Raw genomic sequence first — 25264 nt, forward strand, 5'->3', positions numbered from 1 at the left:
AGTGTGCACAGTCACTGTGTCTATAAAATCAAACAGTTACTGTATAATTAAAAAAAAAAAGACAACAACTACTGGCTGACCTACTGTCAATTTATAGTCAATGAGTACTTTGAGAAAACTCACACACGTGGAGGACATTCAGACTCCACACCAAAAGGCTTCTCCCCAGCCAGGTATTCAACACAGGATCCTTCTTACTGTAAGGTTACAGTGCTAACTACTGCACCACCGTGTAGCCCAAAGCAGTTTTGGTTCAACCCAAATATCATTGTGCGAGAAGAGATGTGAAGAGGCATGTTGCTATCTATAACTAGTCAGTGTTCCATCAGAGTGACTCAGAAGATGTTAGTTTAAAAGAAACAAATGCTACTTTAAAATAAGACCTTTAGAATAAGGACACTACCTCGTGTTAGGTTTCTTGCACGTTAGGCTATGATAAGTCCACCAGTGCAAATATGTCTCTTATATATGCAGTAGGAAGCATTATTGCATTTAAGCTGCATAAACCCAAATCCACAACAGTCGTTCTTCTGTGTGACTTTCTCTTATATGAGGTTTAAATTGGTGGTGGTTGTACTTGGCTATTGGTCAGATTATGTCATGATTCAATCACAGGGAAAAGTCACACAGCAGCTTTTTATTTTCATTTTTCATTTTCATTTCACCTTTATTTTACCAGGTAAGTCAGTTGAGAACCAATTCTCATTTACAGTGTTTGTATCATCCAAATGTTGACAACCGGAGGCTTTTAAGACTGGAAACTGTGATATCATAAATTATAATTTTATTAGCTTTAGGAAATATCTTTTGCATGTTGCACCTGTTTGCTTTTTCACTCCACTCACACACACTGATTTTATTTTTTGAAAACTAACCTTGCATCACTGATGTTCCTGAGAGCAAATTGTATAACTGCTTACTTGTAAAGAAAAAACATATTATGTGTGTAATTTGTATTTGTTTCATTTCTGTGACACTTTATTTCACTCTTTTGATATTGCCTGATGATTAACAACCCCATGTTGCTTATCTTTTAGGAGGGAAAATGTCTTTATGTGGTGGTGCTGATGGCTATGTTTTGGTGCACAGAGGCCCTCCCTCTGGCCGTCACCGCCATGCTTCCAGTCTGCCTCTTCCCAACACTGGGAATCCTTCCATCCAAGAAAGTCTGCCCTCAGTACTTCCTCGAAACAAACTTTCTCTTCCTCAGCGGTTTGGTGATGGCCTCATCCATCGAGGAGTGGGGGCTTCACCGCAGAATAGCTCTGAAGGTCCTTACTATTGTTGGAGTGAAACCAGCCTGGTGAGGAAACTTTTCAGGAAAGAGTTGTAAATCTTAACACGTGTGATGTGTTCTTATTTTCAACAAATCTCAGGAAAGGAAGAAAATGCAACAAAAAATGTTACTTACAAAAACTAGAGTGAATCTTTTGAATACCTGATCTTATATTAAATTTCCATTTTTAATTTAACTTTAAATTATTCCAGCTTTTTTTTGGCAAATATTTTCAAAATTGGCAACAACAAAAGTTTCCCCATTAAAGAAAAACACTTATTTAGCTCCATTGCTTTCTAAAAAGCCAAACACCAAATCAACCTTAACTGAGCGACATGTTCCCTTTTCTTGAGTTGAACATGGGCGCTTCAGTTTGTTTGGAGTCAATCTTTAAAAGCATCATGCTGCTGCATCAAACATACTCTGGAGCTTTGAATTATTATGAAGCCATTTTGTAAAACAGGGGACAACAGTGGTGAACTTTCTGTCGCCCCAGGTTCTGTTTACAATAATGAACTGAATTATCATCTTTTCCAGGCTCATACTGGGGATGATGCTGACCTCAGCCTTCTTGTCCATGTGGCTCAGTAACACCGCCACAACAGCCATGATGCTCCCTATCGCCAACGCCATCCTGGAGAGTCTGTTTGGAGACCTGGAGACCCTGAAAAAGAAGTGCAAGTCCACTGAGGATTCTGAGGGAGATATATTAAACGGTACACTGCGTGCTGCACCTGATGTTAAGTGTGACCTCTTGCACAGTGTAATTATTTGATGGTCTAATCAGTGTTTTTAATTTAATAATGAAGTATTCAATAGAAGGTGTAGTGAGGAGAATTATTAACAACTCTGAAGTTCCCATAGTGCAACATGTTATCATCTAGCTGCTCAGAGTTTGGTCTTTTAATCCATAACATTAGAATGAGGTTTTAATCTCACCTCTCTCTGTTTGACCTTTGAGCAACTGCAGGCACCTGTTTCCAGGAAAAAAAAGGCCTGATACATTAATCTGTACAATACCTGCTGAGTATAAAAAACATATAACGACTTGCTGGGAAAAATCTGCAATGAGCTTGAGATGTACTTTTAGGTGGAGGTGGAGACCAAAAACAGAGGTTAAAGAGGGCTAATACTGGGCTTCTATAAATCAGGTTGCCAGAGACGTCTTAAATGATTTTAATGGTTTAAAAGCTTAAAAAAGCAATGCCAATGTGTAAGTGTTTTAAAAAAAGCCTTCCCTATAATGGCCAGTGTATTTTTTAAAACACTTTTCTAATGAGTAATGAAAGGTTAAGACAAACAAGTGCCCATTTATGATGGTTGTCAAAATCTCATGGAAGTCAGTTCACTGTCAGCAGACACGGCTGTTGTAGAGTCGTCTGCAATGTCTTTTAATATGTGATCCAAAACGTGAACTTTGGGCCGTTTTTCCAAAACATGTTGTCTTAACATACAAAGTTAGTCAATATTGAAATAGTAAGTGATTTATGAATGAGGATTCTTCTAAATCTGAATATTGGCTAGCTTTGAACTGTTCAAAAACTACACTGAGTTATTTTTTTTCACTGTTGTGAAAGTGACTCAGTACTTTCTGTGTTTTCTTTTAGGTCACTCTAATGTAAAACTGCATTCACTGCCCTCTGTGCCCTCAGAAAAACAAATGCTGTCGATAGACGGGTAAGAAAACACTTAGATAATCTGACACAGTCCTGCATATTCTATAATATATGGCAAAGAAATTTATATTTTTATATCAACTTAGACATTTTAGGTAAACACTGAATTAAAATATCAAACCAAAAAAGTTTGGTACTAGTATAATGTCTGTAAACCTGACACTAGGAGACTGAAAAAGCTAACAAAATCCACAAAATAATTTGGCTCAAAACCTTCAACAAATCTGCAAATTGTTCACACTTTGTGGTTTGTATGGATATGATGATAAGCTAAATGTATTGTATTTAACTGATAGTTTTGCTAGTTAGCAGATTTAGCAAGCTTTGGATAAAGAAAGGCTAACTGTTTCATGATGTTTTCAGTCTTGTGCTAAGTTTAGTTAACAGTTTTCTCTATGGTGCTTCTTAATTATTTACAGACAACTTTTTTACACTTCAAAATTCTCTATAGGTAAATTTACTTTGTTGACTTGTTAGCTTTGCTGGCCCACAGATTAAGCTAGCATTGGACAGAGAAAGGCTAGCTGCCTTTTCCTGAAATCATCTGTTTCACTGGAGCTTTTCTAAGAATCTTGATATGAATCTTCTCCTAACTCTGGCAGGGTTTGTAGAATTATACTGTATTTGTTTGAGGTAATAATACAGTATATATTAAAACTAGGCCTGACGGGAAGGAGCAGACTGACCAGATGACAGCTGCAGACAGCCAATCAGAGGCCCAGTATCAGCTGAAGGTGTGGAAAGGATTCCTGATCTGTATCCCTTATGCAGCCAGTATTGGAGGCACCGCCACGCTGACTGGCACCGCACCAAACCTCATCCTGATTGGACAGCTCAAAAGGTGTCTTAATTTTGTGTGGTACAGAAGCAGTGTTAGCATATAATCTTAAAAAGAATCGTTCCCCATCAGTTTAAAACTATTTCTTGGTTTTCAGCTACTTTCCTGACTGCGACCTGATCAACTTTGGCTCCTGGTTTGCATTTGCTTTCCCGCTCATGTGTCTCTTCCTGTTTTTGGGATGGATTTGGATCTCGTTTCTCTATGGAGGATTGAATACAAGGTAATGTGATGTTAGACATCTGCATTAAAGAACTATGTGTAGTGAAATCCTTTTGTTCTGGCTACAAGACACGGCAAAACAAAATGACACAACAGTTTTATTTACATGAGTTATAATGCAGTAAATTGTTCCACCGTCTAATCAATGTTTATCTATTAATGTGTGTTTCTGTATTTTATGCAGATTGTGCTTCAAGAAACATGACCGAAGAGCCGAGGCAGAGGCCAGAGCGAAGGCTCTAATAGTGGAAGACTACAGAAAACTAGGGCCCTTAAAGTGAGGACTCGTGTATGTCTTCAAATCTGATACATTACAGGGTGAATGATAACATTAATATCACACAACTTTTAATTTACTCTGGTTTCTCATTTTCAGTTTTGCAGAGGGAGCAATCTCTTTCTTTTTTGTCCTCTTTGCTGTTCTCCTGTTCACGAGAGATCCCAAATTTGTCACCGGATGGTCTGTGTTTTTCAAAAAAGGGTAAGAAAGGCACATTAGACGATTCACTACAGCTGTTTCACTTGTCATTGTTGCTCTTCCTGTTTGAAAATGATGAATTAATTTACATATTGAGAGGTTTGTCAGTTATCTATGTATGTTAATTATTTCCTCCTGTTCTGCAGGTATGTCTCAGATGCAGTCACCGGTGTTATCATTGTGTCTATATTGTTCTTCTTCCCCTCGCAGAAACCTTCTCTGAGCTGGTGGTTCGACCCTAAAGGTCAGTGAATTCTTTATCTCCTGTTAATGTTTGATTTACTAGACATATAAGTCTTATTTTGGTTATCTTATCTGATCTTTATTTTACGGCCTGTAATAAAATTGAGGTCATGACATAAATAAATAAGTGGTATTTAATTTGTTTTTTTTTAAAAAGTAGTAAAAGGGCCAAAGTGAAATAATCATCTAACACAGAGAAATAGAAATGGAAAGGAACTGGTTTGTAGCTTGCAGGGCAGCATCATAAAGGTCAACAGGTAATGTTCCCCAAACATTTATTAATGATTCAAAGTCAGTCTGTGTCTCAAGTGCAGCGATTGCAACACACTGAAAATCAGCTGAGGAATGTTAATAATGCAGCTTAGAGAGTCTGTGGATCTGAACACAGTTTCTCTGTTTCTCTGATTATTATAATCTCTCAGAACTATGTTGTCACACTGTGCTGGTTTTTGTTTTGTAAGTGTGTGTTGGAGCGAGCGGGCCCACAAACTGAACGCACGTGTTTTGTGCGGTTTGACTACACATGTCTGAGGGATTGTGTATATTATGTTCAGCTGGACAAATAAATCTCTGGATGGAGTAAAAACAAAGCAAATCATGGGGTTCATCTGTCCCTCTCAAAACTAGTCTAGTCTCAGAATATCAACATAAAGAAAATAAATCTGGGATTATTTCTTACCTTTACAGTCCCAAACGCTGAATATACATTAGTTTAAGAATAATAATATGAATATTTTGAAAATATTTTTTAAGCTAATATAATAATTTAAGCTGACTCAGGCTTCACCCTGAGCTCTGATAAGAGTGACAATAATCTTGTTTGATTTCGTTATGGTCATATGTCTGTTGAATGTCTTTACACATAACTCATTAAAGATTTTTGAGCTGTGAAATGCATCCTATGAATGTGCATAAAGTAAACAAGACATTTTTAAACTGAAGTCTTATTTTGAGCCTCCAGTTTATGAGTTTTGATAAGATTCATTAATGTCATACTTGTTTAGTGTCTGATATTTGATGATATTGTTGTCTAAAACATTTGCTCTTATAAAACAGGACATATCCTAGAAATATCAGCAGTATGATAAATCATGATAAACATTGACTTTAAATCAAAGATGTTAAATTTCATACAATGTCATTATCTGGAATTGAACACTTTTATTGAGTGTTTTTCCTTCATGTTGTCCCACAGCCTCAAACACTCCTTATGTCCCGCTGTTATCGTGGAAGAAAGCTCAGGAATCTGTCCCGTGGAATATTATTCTGCTTCTTGGAGGTGGTTTCGCGATGGCTAAAGGCTGTGAGGTAAGCATGATGGTTTTTACCATTCACTGTAGCTCTAATCCTGCAGACAGCTTCTGTTTCTATTAAGTCCCTGTAAGACTGGGAAGCCAAATGCTGTGTCACATCGCTCTGATCTAGATTGTAAATGCAGAAACAATTATAAAACCTTTTAAAATAATTTTATTGCACCGCTTTCTGATTGATTAGCATACAAAGTGACAGTCCATTTACTTTACTTCTGGTCCTTTTTCTTGGCCTATGTCTGGTCCTTAAAGTGTAATTTTAAAGAAGGGCCAGTTGATTTATATCACTGAAAAAAGAAAAGTGATTTTAGAATTGAGATATTTGGATGTATATTTTCATAAAGGTAAATTCTCACTAGATGTGTTAACAACATCCTATTATCAGGTTGTTGTTTTTTGTGTGTTTTTTATTTTTTCATTTACTTTATACGTATTTTGTTTTACTAAAAAAGAAAGAAATATTCATGTTTTTAAGATTTATTTCAAAGTGTTATAATGACTAGACAAACAACAGGCTAATGTCTGCACTAGCTGAATCCTAATGTTTCTGTTTCAGTGTTAAAAAGTTAGTAGCAAAGATACAACTAGCTGATAGTTATGTTAGCTAACACTCAAAGTGTCTTGTGTTAACTAATGGGTTATGAAATGTGTTGTTTTAACATAAAATAAAACCTGATGTCAATCTGGATATAATTGCTGATCAAGCTATGAAATTATAGCAAATAATCAAATGTCCAAAGATTAGACGACCACATGAAACACATCACAACAACATTTAATCACTCTTATTTTTGCAATATTATGACTTTATTCTCATAAATTAACAACTTTAATCACAGTACCTTTTTTTTTCTTGATGTGGCCTTAAACCTCACTTGCAGGATATTCTGTTTTGTCAAAAGTTTGATGATAAATGCAACACTCATGTCCATAGAGTATAATGCTACAGTAGCCTAGCTTTTCTCATGTTAGCAGACTTTATGTTATAGACTAACAAGCTGAAGTCTGTTACTGTATACGACTCTAGCCAAGACAGTGACTAAGATTTAGTTTGTTTGCTTTGGTTTCCTTCCACCTGAATGCGGGATTACTGACATGTAATACCTCCATGTAGTAGATTTATCCATGATTACAGCTGTTTTGTTCTGCTCCACTCTGCTTGGTTCCATATTCCACTTTGCTTTATTATGTTGTGATTTGATCTCTGACCCTAAACCCCGATCGTGTGGATCTTGGCAGGAGTCCGGACTTGCCTCGTGGATTGGAGGCCACCTCCAGCCTTTGGCAGAGGTTCCTCCTGCTGCAGCTGTGATGTTGATCACTGCTTTCCTGGCCTGTTTCACTGAGTTTGCCAGCAACACTGCCACTATTATAATATTTTTACCCGTCATTGCTGAACTGGTAAGACTGGCTATCAATTCAAAGACATATATGGGGTTAAAATACTTTTAGCTGTCATCAATCAATCAATCTTTATTTGTATAGCGCCAAATCACAACAAACGTTATCTCAAGACGCTTTTACAAACATAGGAGGTCTAGACCACACTATGTCAAATTATGAACAGAGACCCAACTTCAAGACAGGGTAAGACTCAGTCTGACCCCACCTTAATCCATCATGAGCATTGCACATCGCAGTATTTAGCTAGTTACAGTGGTGAGGAAAAACTTCCTTTTAACAGGCAGAAACCTCAGGCAGAACCAGACTCATGTTAGACAGCCATCATGCCATCAAGCTGTGTGTTCCTGTTGGTAAAATGTCCAATTCACACCACAAGACTTGTTGATGTTTTACAAGTCTGCTGCTGACCACAGCCTTTATGTTCGTCAAAGGATTAGTTAGCTCGTTAAACTCTTGCAATAGATGTTCTATGTTTGTAGCCTGTTGGACATTAACTGCTATTGTTAGTAATTATTATCCTCAGCTTTTGTACTTTGAAATGGTGCTGATGCTGTTAAGTACCCACTCAGAGAATCAATTACAGAATGTATAGCAGGTTTAGCGCCCTTAGTTCTCACTTATTTTTGAAACTTATTAAACCATTACCAAAATATCTCTTCAATTTCATAAAAGTCTTACATTTTCAGTTACTAGTAGTGATATTTAAAATTGTATTTGTCCTGGTTGTCAGTCTGTGCTGTGTAGAGCTACACTCCTCCGCCTCTCTTTCCACAAAGACTAGAACAACCTTTTAAATACCCATAATTTACCGGAAAGGAGATTAATGTAAACAAACAAGGCCTGCAGAGCAGTGGGTTGGTTTGGTGGTTAGCACTGCTACCTTGCAATGAGCAGGTTCTGGGTTTGAATCCCAGCAGAAGCTTTCTTATGTGGAGCTTGGATGTTCTGGCTTACCACCACAAATCGAGCTTTTGAACTATTATGATGTGCTGGAAAATACAAAAACATGAACAAGTGGACACTGCAATGAGGCATGTTACGGTTCTAGGTTCAAATCCTGGCAGAGGCATTACAATGGGATGTGGAAAGATTATTTCCGTCCCTCCATGCAGAATGGAACAAGCTTCTGAATTACTATGATATACTGAAAAGTAGATAAACATGAACAAGAAAGTCTTGCAGAGCAGCATGTTGGTGTGGTGGTTAGCACTGCTGCCTCAAACCAAGAGAAATCAGGGTTCAAATCTTGGCCAGAGTCCTCCACCTTAAGTTTAAACTTCCTTCAGTACTCAGGTTGTTGCACAGAGTTGTGTTTTTTTAAAGCTTTTAAATAAATCAGAGATGCAAAGCTGGAATAACGCTTACTTCATTGTGCTGTCCTGACTTTGTCTTTGTAGGCTAATCACGTCTTAGTGAACCCTCTGTACTTCATGATACCTGCAACAGTGGGATGTTCATATGCCTTCATGCTGCCAGTGTCCACACCTCCCAACTCCATCGCCTTTGCATCAGGACATCTCATGGTCACAGACATGGTAAGACCCTCACATGAGCACTTGACATTGAAACATATCACTGCTTTTAATTATTACCTTTGTTAACATGTTCGTCACCTTTTTCACCTGTTTTTCTCAGGTAAAAACGGGCTTTGTCATGAACATCCTGGGTGTTCTCTCAGTCGCTCTTGCCATGAACACGTGGGGCGTCGCAATGTTTGACTTGAATACGTATCCAGAGTGGGCTCGCCCTCTGAACAAGTCAGCTGTTCTTACAGATGTGCACATTCCACCCATACCATCATTCAATGCTACTCACTGATTACACAACCAACCTCAGCATGAACACAGAGGAAGTGACAGAAGACTGTGAAAAAATAATATGTTTAGCAGACACAAAAGTCTGTGGTGCACACAAAAACTCTGTGTCGTTGATATCAGAACAATCTGGGAGCTTCAGCTGTTACCTGTTTGGATAAATTAACTTTAGTCTTATTGTATTCAAGAGTTTTTTTAGGCTCAGAAGGTCAAGATTTCATGCTGTGAACTCTTAGTTTAGGGACACTCCAAGTATGAGGAACTGTTTTGTTGTGTTGATTTTGTTTCCCCCTGTGGACAAAAGTGGTACGCCTAGGGTTACAAGCAGCATGGGTGTTTGTTTTGAAAGTGTGAGCATGTAAAGGAAAGGAGGAGTCAAGTTTCATTTTGAACAGTGCACACATATTTGTTACTAAATGAGATTTATATTTGTCTTACCACTGTGATTAAACTAAGTGTTATTAATTTCTTAACCATTTATATACCTAGTTCAGCGACAGCTTACACCCCTCAGATCTGGTTGCTCTGTACTAATAATTTTGGTAAGAAAGACAGAATTATAAACAATTTCTTATAATGTCGTCTTCATAATAATTAGTAAACAATAAAAGATAGCATGATAGCCAACTTAAAACATAATATAAAAAAAACCCAGTCATTTTACTGTTATGCAAAGAGTTCCCTCTGAGAACAATACACAAACCACAGACCACATTCAGGGAAAATATAGGATCTGTTTCAATCCCAGTATCCATATATGTGCCAAATGTTCTGTAAAAACAACACTTCTCCTCTTTCCCTTCAGCTGGCCTATAGGTCCACTGGGGCGGCATATGAAAGGGTGAAATCTAATTGGCCACTCCTAGTGCTGCCCCAAAATACTTCACTGTGATTGGCTATTTGCCTTGTCAGAGGTGGAACTTAAGTTGTTAAGTTACTAATAAGTTAGTTGGATTGTCTTGCAACAGGCTGCTGGTAGCTTTCTTTACATTCCAATGTTGCACATTTTCTATTACCCATATTTCGAAATGTGACTTTTGCAGAAAATTTGAGTAAAATATTATTAATATTATTTGTTATTTGATGAATTGTAAATCATTTAAAGCCTATATTTGATTGAAAAATTGCGAGGGCAAAAAATCTAATGTTAAAACTGAAGAATTTGATTGTTTCATGAAAAATATGTTCTCTTTTAATTTGATGCAAGCAACACATTTAAAAAAAATTGGGAACTAAGGAGATCAGTTTCTTGATTTTTGAATAATAATAATAATAATAATAATAATAATAATAATAATAATAATAATAATAATAATAATTATAACTGATATTTATTTCTGCCTCTCAAGAAACCCAAGGTCATTTGAGAGTGAAATTTAGTCCCACTCTTGCCTGATATAGGATTTCCGCTGCTCAACAGTTCAGGGTCTCCTATCTTGTTCTTTTTTTGTTTTATGATGCACCAAAAGTTTTCAAAGGATGACAAGTGAGGACTGCAGGCAGGCCAGTTAAGCATCTGGACTCTTCCACTACAGAGCCATGCTGTTGTAATATGTGCAGAGATTAAGATGACTTTGTCCTGTTGAAATATACAAGGTCCTCCCTGAAAAGAAAGCTAGATGGCACCATATGTTGCTCTAAAACCTATAGATTGTCTAGCATTATTGGTGCCTTCACAGATGTGTGAGTTACCTATGCTATGTGCACTCACGCATCCCCATACCAACACGGATGCTGGCTTTTGAACTGTGCACTGATAACAAGCTGGGTGGTCCCTCTCCTCTTTGGAGCAGAGGACACAGGGTCCAGGTTTTCCAAAAAGAATGTCAAATTTTGATTTGTCAGACCACAGGACAGTTTTCCACTTTACCACAGTATAAATGGATTCAGGCACAGATAAGTTGCCTGTGCTTCTGGGTCATGTTTATATATATATATATAGTTTCCTCTTTGCATTTTAAAGTTTTAATCTTTATTTGTGGACGCAGCGATGGGCTGTGTTTATGGTCAATGGTTTTTAGAAGTTATTTGAGCCCATGCATCATTTCCACCACAGAGTCATGTCTGTTTCAGCCTTTTCCATTTGGTAGAGAGATTTCTCCACATTCTCTGAATCTTTAAATTATGTTACATACCTAGATGATGAAATCCCTCATTTCTTTAAAACTTATGCTGAGGAACACTATTCTGAAATTGTTGGACCATGTGTCCCTGCAGTCTCTCACAGAGTGATGAGCCTCCTCATGTCCTTTTATACCCAGTTATGAATTAGCCTGACATGCCGCTGGTCAGGGGAAATATAAAAATAAGCTCTTTGGTCATTTCCAAATATTAGACACCAGAATAATTACTTAGACAAAGACTGTCTTTTTGCCAATGATCTTGTTTGCTGTTATAGGAAGTTTTAGATTTAACCTCAGACTGATTCACGGCCTGCTTTGTACCAGGATTACGTTTTCAGTGACAAGTTGAAAAACAAGCCACATTATTTACTCTCTGGAGAGACTTTTAATCACAAAAACTTGAACAGCAGCAGCCAGAGATATGAGGAAATGTCATATCTTTAAAACTCCAGACTGCAGAGTGTGATGATTGTATTAATGCTACTGGACTGACCTCTGCTGGAAAGAATGAGAGAGAACTCTGTGAATAATAATTATAAAATAAATATTTTTGGATAAATCACAAAGAGATTATGTTACTTATGTATGTATTATATGGCACATGTGAAGTTCCCAAAGCTATATAAAATAAACAGTGAATCTTTCTGTATTAGAGTTAAAATCAACACTTATAAATATGTACATTTTGTTACAAAGTGATCTTTGTTCATATAACTGTTAGAAATAAAGGTTTTCAATCTGTATTTTGATATCTTGTTGCATGTGTTTTTCATATTTCCTGTTATTGGTTTTTATTACACACACATATTTAACACATTTTGGGCTCACACGCAGCCTGGGGGGGGGGGGGGGGGGGGTCACACAGCTGTAAATTCCTTACAATGTTTGTTTGCTGTAGTAAACGCTCAGAAGTCACAAGGCCTAAAAACAATGGTTAACTTGTGCAAGGCTGTGGTGGTTACTCAATGTTAGCTGGGTCGGTGCAAAAGGTCCTGTGGTGCTTAAATACAAAATTATAAAATGCTCAACTAAAACCCACAGACCACGACAGGATGTTCCCAACCATGTGTACAACACAAACAACGCCTAACATCTCAGATTTCAACCAAAGCTGATTTATACTCTTGTTTTTTCAGGGATTGAAGACGGATAATAAATATGTCAATTGCAGTTGTTTCTCAAAACAAAGACAACTGAGATTTGTTTTTCATGTTCAGCTAAGACCAACAGCAAGTGGCAGCAAAAATAATCACAAATCCATTTATCTAAAATAACATTTTATTGGGATACAACAACCAAAAACTGAATGAACGTTTACTTTTTCAGCTATCAACTTAACAGCATGAGGAAAATGGGCCTCAGTCACCTCCATCATTTTCTGTTGTGAACATGATAACACTGTGGACAACAAACAACAAGAAATAGACAAGAAGCCTAATAAATAGTAATAAATAATAAGATAAGTAAGTAAGTAAGTAAGTAAGTAAGTAAGTAAGTAAGTAAGTAAGTAAGTGAGTAACCCATGACTTAAAGAAAATCTACCAATGACTCTGAATGACGTCACTCTGAATCTGCAGTTGTATGACCAATGTCACATTGTGTGTGTGTGTGTGTGCGATTGCTTCACATCTCCATATGATTTTGTGTCATGAACCTTGATGTTTATATGGAGAGCCATATTCAGAGAGCAATCTGTCCTGTTTCCTTTTTCCTCGTGGGAACTTGTTTGCAACCCACAAATATCAACATGACACTGACTGTTCAGAGCAGTTCCTGTTTTAACCCTCACAGTCCTCCAACACTTCCCAGTTCTGTTTCCCTTCAGCTCATATTGACATAGAGAGAGATGAAGTTCATCACAGAGAATATTTTTACCTCTCTCAGGTAAGGAATGATATTTATTACTTGTTCTTTTTCATTTGGACTTTAACTTGCTTAAGAATCTCACACATGTATAATATTAATCCTTCTATCTAACAATAAAGGTTTTAGCATGTTTCCTATATATTATAGCTACATCCCTGACAACTGCATGTTCAGGTAAATACTCCTAAATTCACATTATGACTTTAATTGTGACCTTCATTATTAATTTAGACGTTTAAAATGATAATTACATTGAGGTGTTCATGGTGTGGAGTTATATAAATAATTTGATATCTTGGGAAATAAATATGTTGCATTATAAAAATGTTGTTTTATGTGTGAGACACTGAACAGAAGTGCTGGGAAGAAATATAAACATGTTATAAGACCTAAAACTATAAAGAATTTATTTACATTTTTAAATGATTGTACTTTTAAAAAGGCAATGTTTTTATCAGCTCAAATGACACATTTTGATGAGTGTATTTTTCAACTTTAGAGACAGTCAGGTCAGCTGTTTTTCCCTCTGACTTCAGCCTTTTTGCTAAGCTAGGCTAAATTCCTGTTTGCATCACTGTAGCTTTAAGGTTGAATCTTGATGCCTTGACAAGAATTAGACAATATGATCAATGCTCGTCTCCCATCTTTCTCTGCAATGTAAACCTGAAGCCAGCAGACAAGAAGCGCCATGAATTGCGCATTTTGCATTCTAAGATTGAACTGAAGTAGGAGTAAAAGAAGTGCAGCATGTTGGTAAAAGAACCACAAGACGAGGACAAACTCAAACTTTAAGAGACATCTGTCTAAGATGCATTTATATAAGTAATTTAAAGATGTGTCATCCAAAAGGTCCCACACACAGACTGTATATAAAATGGACATCATCTCGCTCGGCTCAAAGTGAGGCTGCCACAGAAACTGCTCCCCCTAGTGGCTGGCTGCAGTATAGGTCAAAAACTCTGTCTCCCCCATTCATTTGAATTGGACTGCGGTCAAACTTTAAAAAATAAATACACGTCGTACGAACGTTTCTCACATCTGTTTGCTGTGGTGATATGTAGTTATTATTTGACTGTTTTTCGTTCAAGGGCTCTTTTCTCTGAAAAGTTTCTTTTTCGCTAGTTATTAGAAGTTAAAAAACGAGTTTTACGTCCGGGTTTGCTTTGATTGAAAGCTGCCATAGAGAGAAACTACGTAGGACCAGGACGGTACGCTGTAGGGCGGAGCTTGTTACTGTGAAAACACACAAATTCCCTACTGTGCAGACTCAGAAAATGTACAAGATGTCTGCGTTCTAGAACAATGGGAAAAGGCGGAGTGACGCTGTCCATTATATATTCAGTCTATGGTCCCACACAGTCAGTAGAGGATTGTATAATCAATAGATTGTACTGTAACAGCAGGTCGCTTTATAATAATAAACAATAATAACTAGGACTCAGGCAAAGGGTACTCAACTAGTACTCGACTAGTACTCAACTGGGATTCCTCTTTGGTGACTTGGACTTGACCCAGGCTTGAGCATTGACAATTACAGACTCGACTCAGACTTCAGCTTTGGTGACTCCATCACAACACCGTCATGACGTAAAAGTATGATTTTTTAATTTCCTCCAGCTCTCGTTAAGTAAACATTTGAAGTTTCCATGTCATTTCTCTTCTCAGGAGCAGAGCAGGATCTTGCAGACAGGCTCTTCCGTCTGCCTTGCTGTATCTCTGGGATGTTTACTCCGTACCTACACCAGCTGGCAGAGACATCCTGGCTCTTCTGTCCCTCTGTTTGGCGCTCGCCATCATAACAGGCGGTCTGCTCCATCACTGGTTGTCGAACACTCTGAAATACAACCATGAAGGGTCCATCCCGACCGCCTGTATCTACAGTGTGGCTGTGTTCCTGGTCTCCTTCCTGTGTCATCCCCTGCGCTGCGTGCTGACTATGACTCTGCCCACTGTCTGCACCAAAGAGGGGCGAAAACTCCTCATCTCAGCCTCTGTCATGATTTTAGTCTTGAACGTCGTCCCTAATATCTCAGTGAATGTTGGAGCGGTCGCACACATCCTGAAGTGCACTGCTGAGGGATTTACGAAGACTTTACTCAACTCATCTGAACCTTTAAACAAAGCAAAGCAAGACCTTGTTGAGGAAACCATCAAAGTGAGAAGGGAAGACTTGAGCATTGTCACAAACTTGAGGAAGTTAGATCACTTCACTCATGTTGATGTGTCAGAAGTTAAAAGCAGGTTTTCTCAGATGATTGGGCAGATAGAGGTCAACTTCTCTTACGCTAGGAGCCTGCTCAAGGAATACAAACTGCTGTCAAACAGGATCCTTGCTGCCATTTTTGTTGCTTTGCTCGTCTTTGAATCTGCACGCTATTTAAAGTCTTATCTGACGTCGGTTCAGTTTGACAACGGCTACATCTCTCAGGAGCTCCAGAACAAGGTGACTCATGCTGCTAACAAAAGGCCAGCTAAAAATAAACCTTGTCACACATGCTGCAAAATAACAAGTGAGGAATGCACCTCCTGTTTTATATCACTGATTATGGTAACATTATACTTCATTGCAATAGCCATTATAGTAGCTTTGGATCATGTTGTGTATCATATAGTTCAGATGGTTTTGCCATGGTTACTGGATTTTCCACCAACATCTGCCATACTGAGTGTTGATTACAAGGTAAGACATCTGACTCACTTTTTCACCACTCTACAGTAAGTCCTTTCATTTGACCCACATTTAATTCCTTCTTCATATTCCTCTCCTAGGTAACGTGGTTCCCTCCTGCTTTTTGCCTCATTCCATCAAACTGCATAACACGGGAGCTCACAAACTTCCACAGGGATTACAAGTGGTCCTTCAACCCCGAGCCGTCGCTCTGTGACGTGTCGACTTCAGCTCCAAGCCTGGGAGTCTCACTCCTGCTGGGATGTCTGTGGCTGATGAGCTACGCTCTGGTGTTCCTCGAGGTTTACGCCAGACGACTACGCAGGAAAATCTCTGCGTCCTTTTTCAGAGAACAGGAGGAGAAGAGGGTGGCTTACTTAGAGAAGAAAATACTTGACAAGATGAAGAAAAAGGTGCAAAAAGTGGGTGGTTTGGTTGACGTCACCAGTGGTTGAAATTGCTCCGAAGAATGCTACGCTAGCCTTTGATTTTTGCATAGTTCTAAGAGTAGTGATCTCAGTCGGTCGGTCCATCACTTTGACCCAAATTTAAATATCTCAATAGCTGCTCGACGGTCCCAACAGACATTCATGGTCCCCAGAAGATCAATTGTACTGACACTGGTTGTCTTCTGACAGTTGTTCTTCTTGTGCCAACATAGGTAGGGATGTTCCAAAGCAACTTATTTTCAAGTTGGTTAGACAGAAATCTTAATTCTGACTAACCAAGTAGTCTAAAGGTTAGAAAACACTCAAAGAACAACTTTTGAACACTGTGTATTCAAAACAGCCAAATGGGATCACAGACTGATTAACTGAAGCTACAGCCCCGGCCAGTGGCATGTGGCTGTGCTACAGCTTAAACACAACATATAACCCGCATCTCGAGCCAACAATAATATAGAATATGAATTAATTGTTTAACTGACTAGTAGCGTTGGTGCTGACTAGTGAGGTTGAGTATGTTGTGATTGTTGTCTCCGCAACAATAAGATGGGTTGTTATGAGATTTAAAATGTGCACCCTTGTATAGTTACATCTCCACTTCTGTCTCATATGAGGAAACTGACCTCAGTTCTTCTCTGTGGTTAATCTGGTGAATCAGGTTTGATGCTTCAGGTGTAGTGGATTTGTATGCACTGTTTCTTTGTCCTTCTGTTACTCGGATCTTTTGATAGCTACCTGCATTTTTAAAGCAATAATTCAATTAGATTTATCTATAAAGGGACCATCTACAGCAGAGGTGTTGTAAACATATGGCCTGCGGGCTAAAACCGGCCCATCAGAGGTTTCAATCCGGCCCGCGATTGACTTCCCAAAATGAAAAAAGTACAGAGAAGATATTAACTACAATTATTAAATAAAAGTATCTGCTATATCAGATTTGTTCTCTGGGGGTTGCATACAATCATTGTGCTGATGGAGCGCACCTGAACAACGCAGGTGAGTGGGAAACCTGTGTGTTTGGTGTGTTCGCAGCAGGTTCCAGTGCTTAAAGAATATAATATTTGGCCCCACTATGAGACTCATCATGACGAAAAATACAACCGCTGTTTTAGTAAAAAATATAGTTCATTAAATGTGAACATTTTCAGAATTTATTTGTACTTTTTGCACAAAAAGAAAGTGAAAAATTTGGAGTTGTCCTTCTTCATAGGTTATTATGTTAGGATTGTATTTGTCCGCCCCACTTGAGATCAAATTGTGCTGTATGTGGCTCCTGAACTGAAATTAGTTTGACACCCCTGATCTACAGTATTGAACATAAAGGTTACCATTTGATGCATTGTACCAGAGTTAGCATCAAGCTAATTTACATATGCCGTCCCTGCTGCAGATAATAATATTATACTAGCAATCAGTCTCATTGCTGGTGTTCTCCTCCAGAGGGCATGGGTTTTTATTTCATTCTGTCCCAGGACTCCTCACAAGAATTTTAAGTCTGTGAACAAATACTTGCAAAACATATTACAATCCCCTAAGATTGTACTTTATTTATGTACAGTACAAGCATGCTAATAAGCTAAACTAGGATGTCAAACATTCAAAAACCTTAGCGCAGTAGAATGATTACATTATAGCGTTGCAGTTAGCATGGCTGTAGTCTTTGACTTCTGTCCAGTGTTCTTCTTGTGCATTTATGAAAAATAGAACATCCTGTTTGTGAGTGTCAGCACCAACGCCTATCTCTGAAACATGCCACCACTTGACAGCATCCTCTTTAGCCCTCATAAAAAAACCTGATGTGGTTTTGATAGATGCACAACCACCTCAGCCCACTTTCCATCCGCAGTGTCACAGACAGACAGCTGGTATTTTTTCACATGATTGTCACGCAGCACATGTGCTCTATATTTTTCTGTCCTATGCGTGTCATCTTGTTTTTTTCACTTGTCTGATGAATAGAAGTGTTATTTCAGTTTCTTTCTACCACTCACAACCACTAGATGCCACTATGGAGCTTTGGAGAAATGACGAAGAGGATTATTCACAACTTTCCATCAGGAATTGAACAGCAAAAAACAGTACAATCATCTGAGCTTTTTATTGCTGTATAATTTTAAACTATGAAATGAATCTGCATAATGCCCAAATCCAATAATTAACCATTATTTTAGTCAATGCTCCCTGATAAAAAAAGAAAAATCACTTCCACTCACTTGAAAGAATCTCTCACACTTCATCAGAACGCTCCTGCTTAAAAACTCCCATAAGGCTTTGGTTCTCTATTTTAAGACATGATCCCAGAATAATAATAGAATGCCTGTTTTTAATCTATTTTTACTCCTGACTCTGTGTCCACTTCATTAATGTCTGTAAACTCAGCCTCCTGTGAAAGATGATACACCGTTGTTGGTCCAGAAATGATGAATTATTCATGTTTTTTCCTGTTACTATAAATTCTCACATCAGTGTGTTGCTTAGCATGTGTGTGCGGCAGCTCTGAGCTTACTCCTCCTGGAAATGCGGTGAAGCGAATAATTGATTATTGTAAGAAGGAAAATAAAAATGTACCTCCTTTCATCATACAACCCCCTTTTTCTTTCTTTTGTCCCTTCAAGCTCAGAATCAACAACTTATTTTGCAGTGCCTACAATGAAAATTCTGCATTAGCCTGCAATAAATGAAAGATACAAGATGTGTTTACACTTGTTGAACTACTCTGTATCTTTTCCTTTAGCAGGGCATGTTCAGTACTTTAAGATCAATACCTAAACTCTGAATACATATCTTATACTTTGAACACATTTTACATGCAAGGCGTGTGTTTCTAAGTGGTCCACCTGCAGACAGAAAGTGTGTGCATATAGCTGAAGACAAGCATACTGATCATAGTTCTTGATCTATAGGGTGGACTACTTTGCATGCAGCTGTTAAGCCAGTCAGTTACCTGTACAGGGTTGTCTCTCTCTATATATGAAGTAGTTTTTCATTTATTAGAGGGTATCTGAGGGCTGCATGCTCTGCAGCTGAAAAAACTATTCCTTCATGATAAAGGAAGCATCTCTCATGCATTAGCATTCATACTAACAGTGCTTTCTACAGGTAGAGGTTTTAAGAGCTTTCCCAGCTCTAAGTGGTTTGTAAGACCCCATTTTTAAAGCTTTGAGAAACACATTTTAATATGTCTTCATATTTCTAAGAGGCAGTATCAGCATCTACTGCGCTATCAGAGCGCCGGGAGCTATGAAAGCTTTCCCAACTGTGTCTCACAGGAATACAAAGCTTAATCTTACGGTGCTTGTTCATGTTAGTCCCTCTGGAGGATATGGTCAAACCAAACACTCCTGAATTTATGCAAAACAAGGAAACAAAACACTACAACTTCTCATTGTTAAACAACATGGAGAGTCCTTTAAAGTATGTCATGTAATGGCAGAGATGGCCTGCTTTGTAATTAGTGCCATTTCAGTTCAATGGCCATCCACTGCAGTGGGTGATGTGTTCAATTGCAGGCTACTTTCTCCTCTATTCTTTTAGTAATTACAGCGTGTACAGTCACAGTCTTGGCCGCAGTGTTTGACATGACATCCTGAGCTTGGCTGGGGAGGTGGAATTGATTTTAAAGCTGGTGGCTGTAAAAATCAGTGTGTGGTGGTGTGGATATAATGGTGTGTGATGTGAAGTAGAGGGAGGGGTGCACTGGGAAGAGAGGGAGGGAGAAAAAAGAGAGAGAGGAGACAGATGTGACGGCTCAAGCAGCTCTGGAGAAGGACTGAACAGACGTCTGTGTTTCTTGGTTGATTGCACCTGAGCACCGCCGCAAAGCCAGAGTGAGCCCTGCTGTTAGAAATGATGGTAAGACTTCAATCTATCTTAATATTATTTTTTATTTATTTATTTATCTACATTTAAATACTTTTGAATTCTTAAAATAAACTTACTGTAAATGTTTTATCAATTTATCCTGATATTTTTCCTGATGTATTTTTCTCTTTGCTAAGGAGCTGAACGAAAATTATTTCCAAAGTCAAGTCATGAAGTAACAGAGTTTTTTTTATTTTTTTAATGTTTATCTTTTTGCGTTTGGAAAAATAATAAACCATTCTTACAGAAGGGGGGGGGGGGTTCCCTTATCTTTAGTCATCTCAAATGTATGTTTCAGTCGTCACTTGTGAACAAAATTAAAAAACCTGGAGCACAGGGACATAAAAAGTCGAGTGTGTACAGTGTTTTATAAAAATGTGCTGTATCACATGACTGTCACATTTTAAAGACTTAATTTGACACTCATATAGCCAAGTAGCTAAAAGACCATGTCTGTTAGAGGTGACAAACATAGGATCGACTGGATCTTCAGTGGTTAAATTATATTTCAACTATCAGCTTTTAAAACTAATTTGTCACATAACTTAGCCAATAAAAAATGTTAAGTTTAGCCCTTTATTTAGAATCCCCTTAATTGTATGCAGTGAGTGACTGGACTATCCTCCGGTAGGGAAATGATTATCCATATCAAATTCAACTCTTTCTGACTGAATATCTAATAAATTACTTTTTTACTTTGAATAAGGTATTTTTTTGTCCGTCACTAGGGGCAGCAAAAACAAGCTACGAATACAACATTCACAATCTGACAACACCTAAAAAGTGGCTGAAGGCAGCTGTAGTTCAGTGTTAGCAGCTTGTTCTCAGCTCTCTCAGTTACACGCTAAATTGACCTTGGTGCAAGACGCTGAAGCCCAAATTACTCTCGGTGACATACACAGCAAATGTGAATGCAGCCTCTACCATCCGTGTATATTGTGAATGTGTCAAGTATTGTAAAAGCTCTTTGAGTAGTTGTTAGAGACCAGAAAAAAACTGTATAAATTTGATGTCTGTTTACCTTTCAAAACATCATCCAGCTACAGAGCAACAATTTATTTTCACTTGGAGAGGAGTTCTGTCTCCTTGATTGGTTAAATATTCATCTTCTTTTGACCACTCTAAGTGGAACGGTACAATCTGGAAAGCACTACCGCCATTTCTAAATTTAATCCTTTGACATTTTTTCACCAAACCAAGACTTCTCACCTGCTGCCAGCACTCGTTCCTGTCCTCTCAATATTAATATATATCTGGGCTATTCATAATAATACCTAACATACATTAACCATGGCGCACTACGTCATGCACTCCATGTTTTCACCAGATAGTAATGTTACTACTAATACACACGCTTAAGTCTTTTCAGTGTTGGATAAGCAAGGAAAGCCTGAGTAAGAAGAAGACATCAGTGTTTGCCTGACAGCACAGAGAGGTTTCTTTAATTAACTTTTGAATTTTGGAACGTAATACTAATGATTTACTGAAACTGGTCGCACATTACAAAGGCCAACAAGTGGATGAGAGGAATACCGGCACTATTTTTCCCCCTTAAAGCATTGCTTTCACTCCACTTTTGGTCTCCACCAACTCCTTAAGGAAATGCAAAGTAATAATCCAGCCTTGTAGATATGTAATATGAAATTAAACCCCCTCCTCAACCAAAAATTGATACAAGCCCATCTATTGGTTTCTTCTCTTTCTGTCTTTAGGATTGTTTTCTACTACTGAAGATCAACTGAATAGCGTCACCAGAACTTGAACACAATGGAGAACAACACAACTCTCTTTCAGGATGTTTCCAGGGTTGTCAACCTGACAGAAATGCCTCTAAACCCTCCTGAGGAGCAGGTCATAACAATATTTTTGACACTCCTCATCTGTGTAGTTGGGATTGCAGGGAACATCATGGTGGTGCTTGTTGTCCTGCGCACTAAACACATGGTGACCCCGACTAACTGTTACCTCGTCAGCCTGGCTGTAGCAGACCTCATCGTGCTCCTGGCTGCAGGGCTGCCTAACATCTCTGATGTTGTAGCTTTCTGGATATACGGATACACAGGATGCTTGTGTATAACTTACCTTCAGTACCTGGGCATCAACGTGTCGTCCTGTTCCATCACGGCCTTCACTATTGAGCGATACATTGCTATCTGTCACTCCATAAAGGCGCAGTTCATATGCACTGTTTCCAGAGCCAAGAGGATCATAGCGGCAGTCTGGATCTTCACCTCACTCTACTGCATTATGTGGTTCTTCTTGGTGGACACAGATGAAACAGTCTATGCCAATGGAGTGGTGGTGACTTGTGGCTACCGCGTCTCCAGGAGCTTCTACATGCCGATCTATTTCCTGGATTTCACTTTGTTCTATGTGATCCCGCTCACTGTGGCCACTGTGCTGTACGGACTCATCGCCAGGATTCTGTTCATGAGTCCACTCCCCTCGCATCTGAGCGACCGAGGTGGAGGAGGGTCAGTTCACCAGGGTCACTCCAACAGCACCAACAAGACCAACAGGGGCGCAGTCTCAGCAAGGAAACAGGTACTAGGAAGACTAGAGTAGAAAGAAGTTTAACACATGATTATACAGAGAATAGAAAAAGTATTTTAAAAAATCTATTAAAGTGAATTTATCTCGCTGTCAATGAGAAACAACTTGGTAATGGCTGATTGGACAATCGTTCCATCACTGGCAGAGATCGGGATATGATAAACCATTGGTAGATTTGCCTTGAATTTTGCACAGATGTTTGTTTCCCAGGGGATGAATCATCCTATCTTTAGAAACCTGATTGATTTTTATCCGTGCTCTTATCAAGTCCAGTAATTGGCTTAAGACCAAATACCTTAAAATTGAACAGTACTAGAAGCCTTGGACTTATGTGCTTATATACTAGGTATAACCAAGTGTCATGCTTGTCAGCAAATGTAAACATGCAAACAGTGCAAGATTGTCTAAAATATCTAGACCTACAGGACAACATCTTCCTTGGGAAAGGTGACTAGATGGTCAGACACTTACAACGCCCATGATCTGAGACTTATGTGCCTATGTATGTAAATAACTAGAATTATCCAGATTAGTTCACCCTAAATTAGAACCCACTTCACGCTCTGGTTAGCTGTGATAAGGGGAGAAAGTATAGGCTCTGTTTGACTTCTTTCTCTGGCTCTCTTTTTAAAAGAATGCCCCCCAGAATAAACTTATGGACATGGTGCTCTGTTATACCTACATTTGATTGATTATTGAATTACACAGACGTCTGGAGTCGACTTTCTTTGCATTTCAAAGAGCTGGCAGAGGTGGTTTGGGCATGTGATATGATGACTCTTGAGCGCCTTTCTGTAGAGATTTTCTGGGCATGTAAAACTAGTAGGGGAATAGTGTGTGGATGAAGACAGTGATGTTTAACTTTCTGAACCTGCTAAAACTTAATTTGGTGCCAGATACATGGAGACAGCCTATATTTCTTGATCAAGACCTTTTTTAAAAAGTTATTTTTGGGCATTTTCTGCCCTTAATAATGGGACAGTTGAAGAGAGACGGGAAGTGTGGAGAAGACATGCAGCATGTGGAGTCCAACAAGCAAGTGCTGCAACAAGGACTATTGCATCTGTATACATGGGGGTGTGCCTAGGCTAACCTTGTTGCAGTAATCTAGAGAAGATATCACTACTTTTGCTCTCTAGTGTCATACAAATTAGCATTCAAACATATTCTTTCATAGCATAACCTGGAATTTGGCATTATTGTGTGCCATGGCCTCTTATAGCCACTGTGGTAGCTACAACTCTCTGTTTGAGACAGCCTCTAACATGAGTTATGTCTGCAAGCCTGTCTGTTGAGGTAAACAGATATCCATTTTTATTCTATACCTTTTTCAATTTTTGCATCATTATCCCTTGCTCTGCTTTCTCTATCTCTCTGTGAACAGATAACAAAGATGCTAGCCGTAGTAGTCGTCCTCTTCGCCCTTCTCTGGATGCCTTACCGAACACTGGTGGTGGTCAACTCCTTCATCGACCCGCCTTACCACAACACCTGGTTCCTGCTCTTCTGCCGCATGTGCATCTACACCAACAGTGCCATCAACCCCATCATTTACAATCTCATGTCTCAGAAGTTTCGTGTCGCCTTCAAGAAGCTCTGCAAGTGCAACTGGCGAAAGAAAAAGGAGAAGGCTGCAGAGTACAACATGCCGATTTATTACAGCGTGATGAAGGATTCTTCCCATGAGAGCAACGATCAGGTCACAGAGCAGGAGGACATCAGCAGCCAAACCACCAAGAGGTTCAATGAAACTGATGACGACGCAAGCACTTACAGCATTTCTTAAAGATTTTGATGAGTTTGATGGTTTCATTAGGACAGACTGTGTGTTTATGATAAATTATTTCTCAAGAATTCTCATATTATCTTCTTTCACTGGTGTAACCTGAGGCTGAGACATGTAGATATTTTTGTGCTATGCTGTGACACATGTTGTGTTGTAGCTTTGTAGTTGTGTTACTTTTGTATCAGTGGTGTAGCTGTGTTGCAAATATTGCAAGACCAGTGCTGTAGCCCGGGGAGCTTGATGTGCTGCAACCTCAGAAATGAACACAGAAAATCATATGCAGTTTGGCTTCCCCTGTAAAGAGTAATTGTTTCAGTGTGTGCGTTATGCTGCTGTATTGGGTTGTGTTTTGTCACTTTACAGTGACCTACTCAAAATATTGGTCTAATTTGTCTCTTGAAAAGAAGTAAACTTGTGATTTCATGTGCTCAGCTCTTCCCTTTGAAAAACACATTATACTTTTGACACATCTCATTAAACTCTATTAAAAAGTGAGACAACATCAGCAGTGATTTTAGACACTGTGTGAATGTATAACTAGTCCACTGCAGGAAATACCTCAAAGAACTGTTGCATGAAATCTCGGGAAGTGTTCGACTACTGTTCCTGGTTCTTAGATGATGAATTCTACTGAATTCCTGGTGATCTGACTTTTCCTGTAGCCCCACCAAGAGGTAATGTTTATTTAATTCTGGGAATA

The 25264-nt window shown here is 38.6% G+C and overlaps 3 protein-coding genes and 1 long non-coding RNA gene across 4 annotated transcripts; 3 read left to right on the forward strand and 1 right to left on the reverse strand.

Moving 5' to 3' along the window:
* Positions 1 to 721: 721 nt before the first annotated feature.
* On the reverse strand, positions 722 to 3733 carry LOC117821040. The gene is made up of 4 exons (XR_004632901.1): positions 3639 to 3733; positions 2216 to 2250; positions 1838 to 1940; positions 722 to 1312 (listed from the first exon to the last, which is right to left on the reverse strand). It is a non-coding gene; the product is annotated as an uncharacterized LOC117821040 (long non-coding RNA).
* slc13a3 (solute carrier family 13 member 3) lies at positions 1042 to 10298 on the forward strand. Its single transcript, XM_034695033.1, has 12 exons — positions 1042 to 1303; positions 1814 to 1992; positions 2884 to 2953; positions 3614 to 3793; positions 3888 to 4013; positions 4197 to 4289; positions 4389 to 4493; positions 4637 to 4734; positions 5929 to 6041; positions 7283 to 7444; positions 8845 to 8982; positions 9083 to 10298. Exons 1-12 carry the CDS (start codon positions 1068 to 1070, stop codon positions 9263 to 9265), a joined length of 1683 nt encoding a protein of 560 aa, XP_034550924.1. The 5' UTR covers positions 1042 to 1067; the 3' UTR covers positions 9266 to 10298.
* A 2746-nt stretch (positions 10299 to 13044) lies between these two features.
* Positions 13045 to 17100, forward strand: ocstamp (osteoclast stimulatory transmembrane protein). Its single transcript, XM_034695035.1, has 3 exons — positions 13045 to 13268; positions 14916 to 15930; positions 16020 to 17100. The coding sequence occupies exons 1-3, from the start codon at positions 13231 to 13233 to the stop codon at positions 16371 to 16373; spliced, it is 1407 nt and encodes a 468-aa protein (XP_034550926.1). The 5' UTR covers positions 13045 to 13230; the 3' UTR covers positions 16374 to 17100.
* Positions 17101 to 21919: 4819 nt separating this feature from the next.
* On the forward strand, positions 21920 to 25050 carry LOC117821039 (thyrotropin-releasing hormone receptor). Its single transcript, XM_034695036.1, has 2 exons — positions 21920 to 22769; positions 24163 to 25050. The coding sequence occupies exons 1-2, from the start codon at positions 21993 to 21995 to the stop codon at positions 24562 to 24564; spliced, it is 1179 nt and encodes a 392-aa protein (XP_034550927.1). The 5' UTR covers positions 21920 to 21992; the 3' UTR covers positions 24565 to 25050.
* The last annotated feature ends 214 nt before the right edge of the window (positions 25051 to 25264 follow it).

This window comes from Notolabrus celidotus, chromosome 11 (genome assembly GCF_009762535.1).
Source record: "Notolabrus celidotus isolate fNotCel1 chromosome 11, fNotCel1.pri, whole genome shotgun sequence".
Classification (NCBI taxonomy): domain Eukaryota; kingdom Metazoa; phylum Chordata; class Actinopteri; order Labriformes; family Labridae; genus Notolabrus; species Notolabrus celidotus.

Excerpts from the sequence above, each read along its gene's own strand:
- slc13a3 (XM_034695033.1), top strand. The coding sequence starts at position 1,068 with ATGGCTATGTTTTGGTGCACAGAGGCCCTCCCTCTGGCCGTCACCGCC. Across the intron at positions 4,735-5,928 it reads CTGGTGGTTCGACCCTAAAG|CCTCAAACACTCCTTATGTC; the intron begins GTCAGTGAATTC and ends GTTGTCCCACAG. Across the intron at positions 8,983-9,082 it reads ATCTCATGGTCACAGACATG|GTAAAAACGGGCTTTGTCAT; the intron begins GTAAGACCCTCA and ends TGTTTTTCTCAG.
- ocstamp (XM_034695035.1), top strand. The coding sequence starts at position 13,231 with ATGAAGTTCATCACAGAGAATATTTTTACCTCTCTCAG. Across the intron at positions 13,269-14,915 it reads AATATTTTTACCTCTCTCAG|GAGCAGAGCAGGATCTTGCA; the intron begins GTAAGGAATGAT and ends TTCTCTTCTCAG. Across the intron at positions 15,931-16,019 it reads TACTGAGTGTTGATTACAAG|GTAACGTGGTTCCCTCCTGC; the intron begins GTAAGACATCTG and ends TTCCTCTCCTAG.
- LOC117821039 (XM_034695036.1), top strand. The coding sequence starts at position 21,993 with ATGGAGAACAACACAACTCTCTTTCAGGATGTTTCCAGGGTTGTCAAC. Across the intron at positions 22,770-24,162 it reads CAGTCTCAGCAAGGAAACAG|ATAACAAAGATGCTAGCCGT; the intron begins GTACTAGGAAGA and ends CTCTGTGAACAG.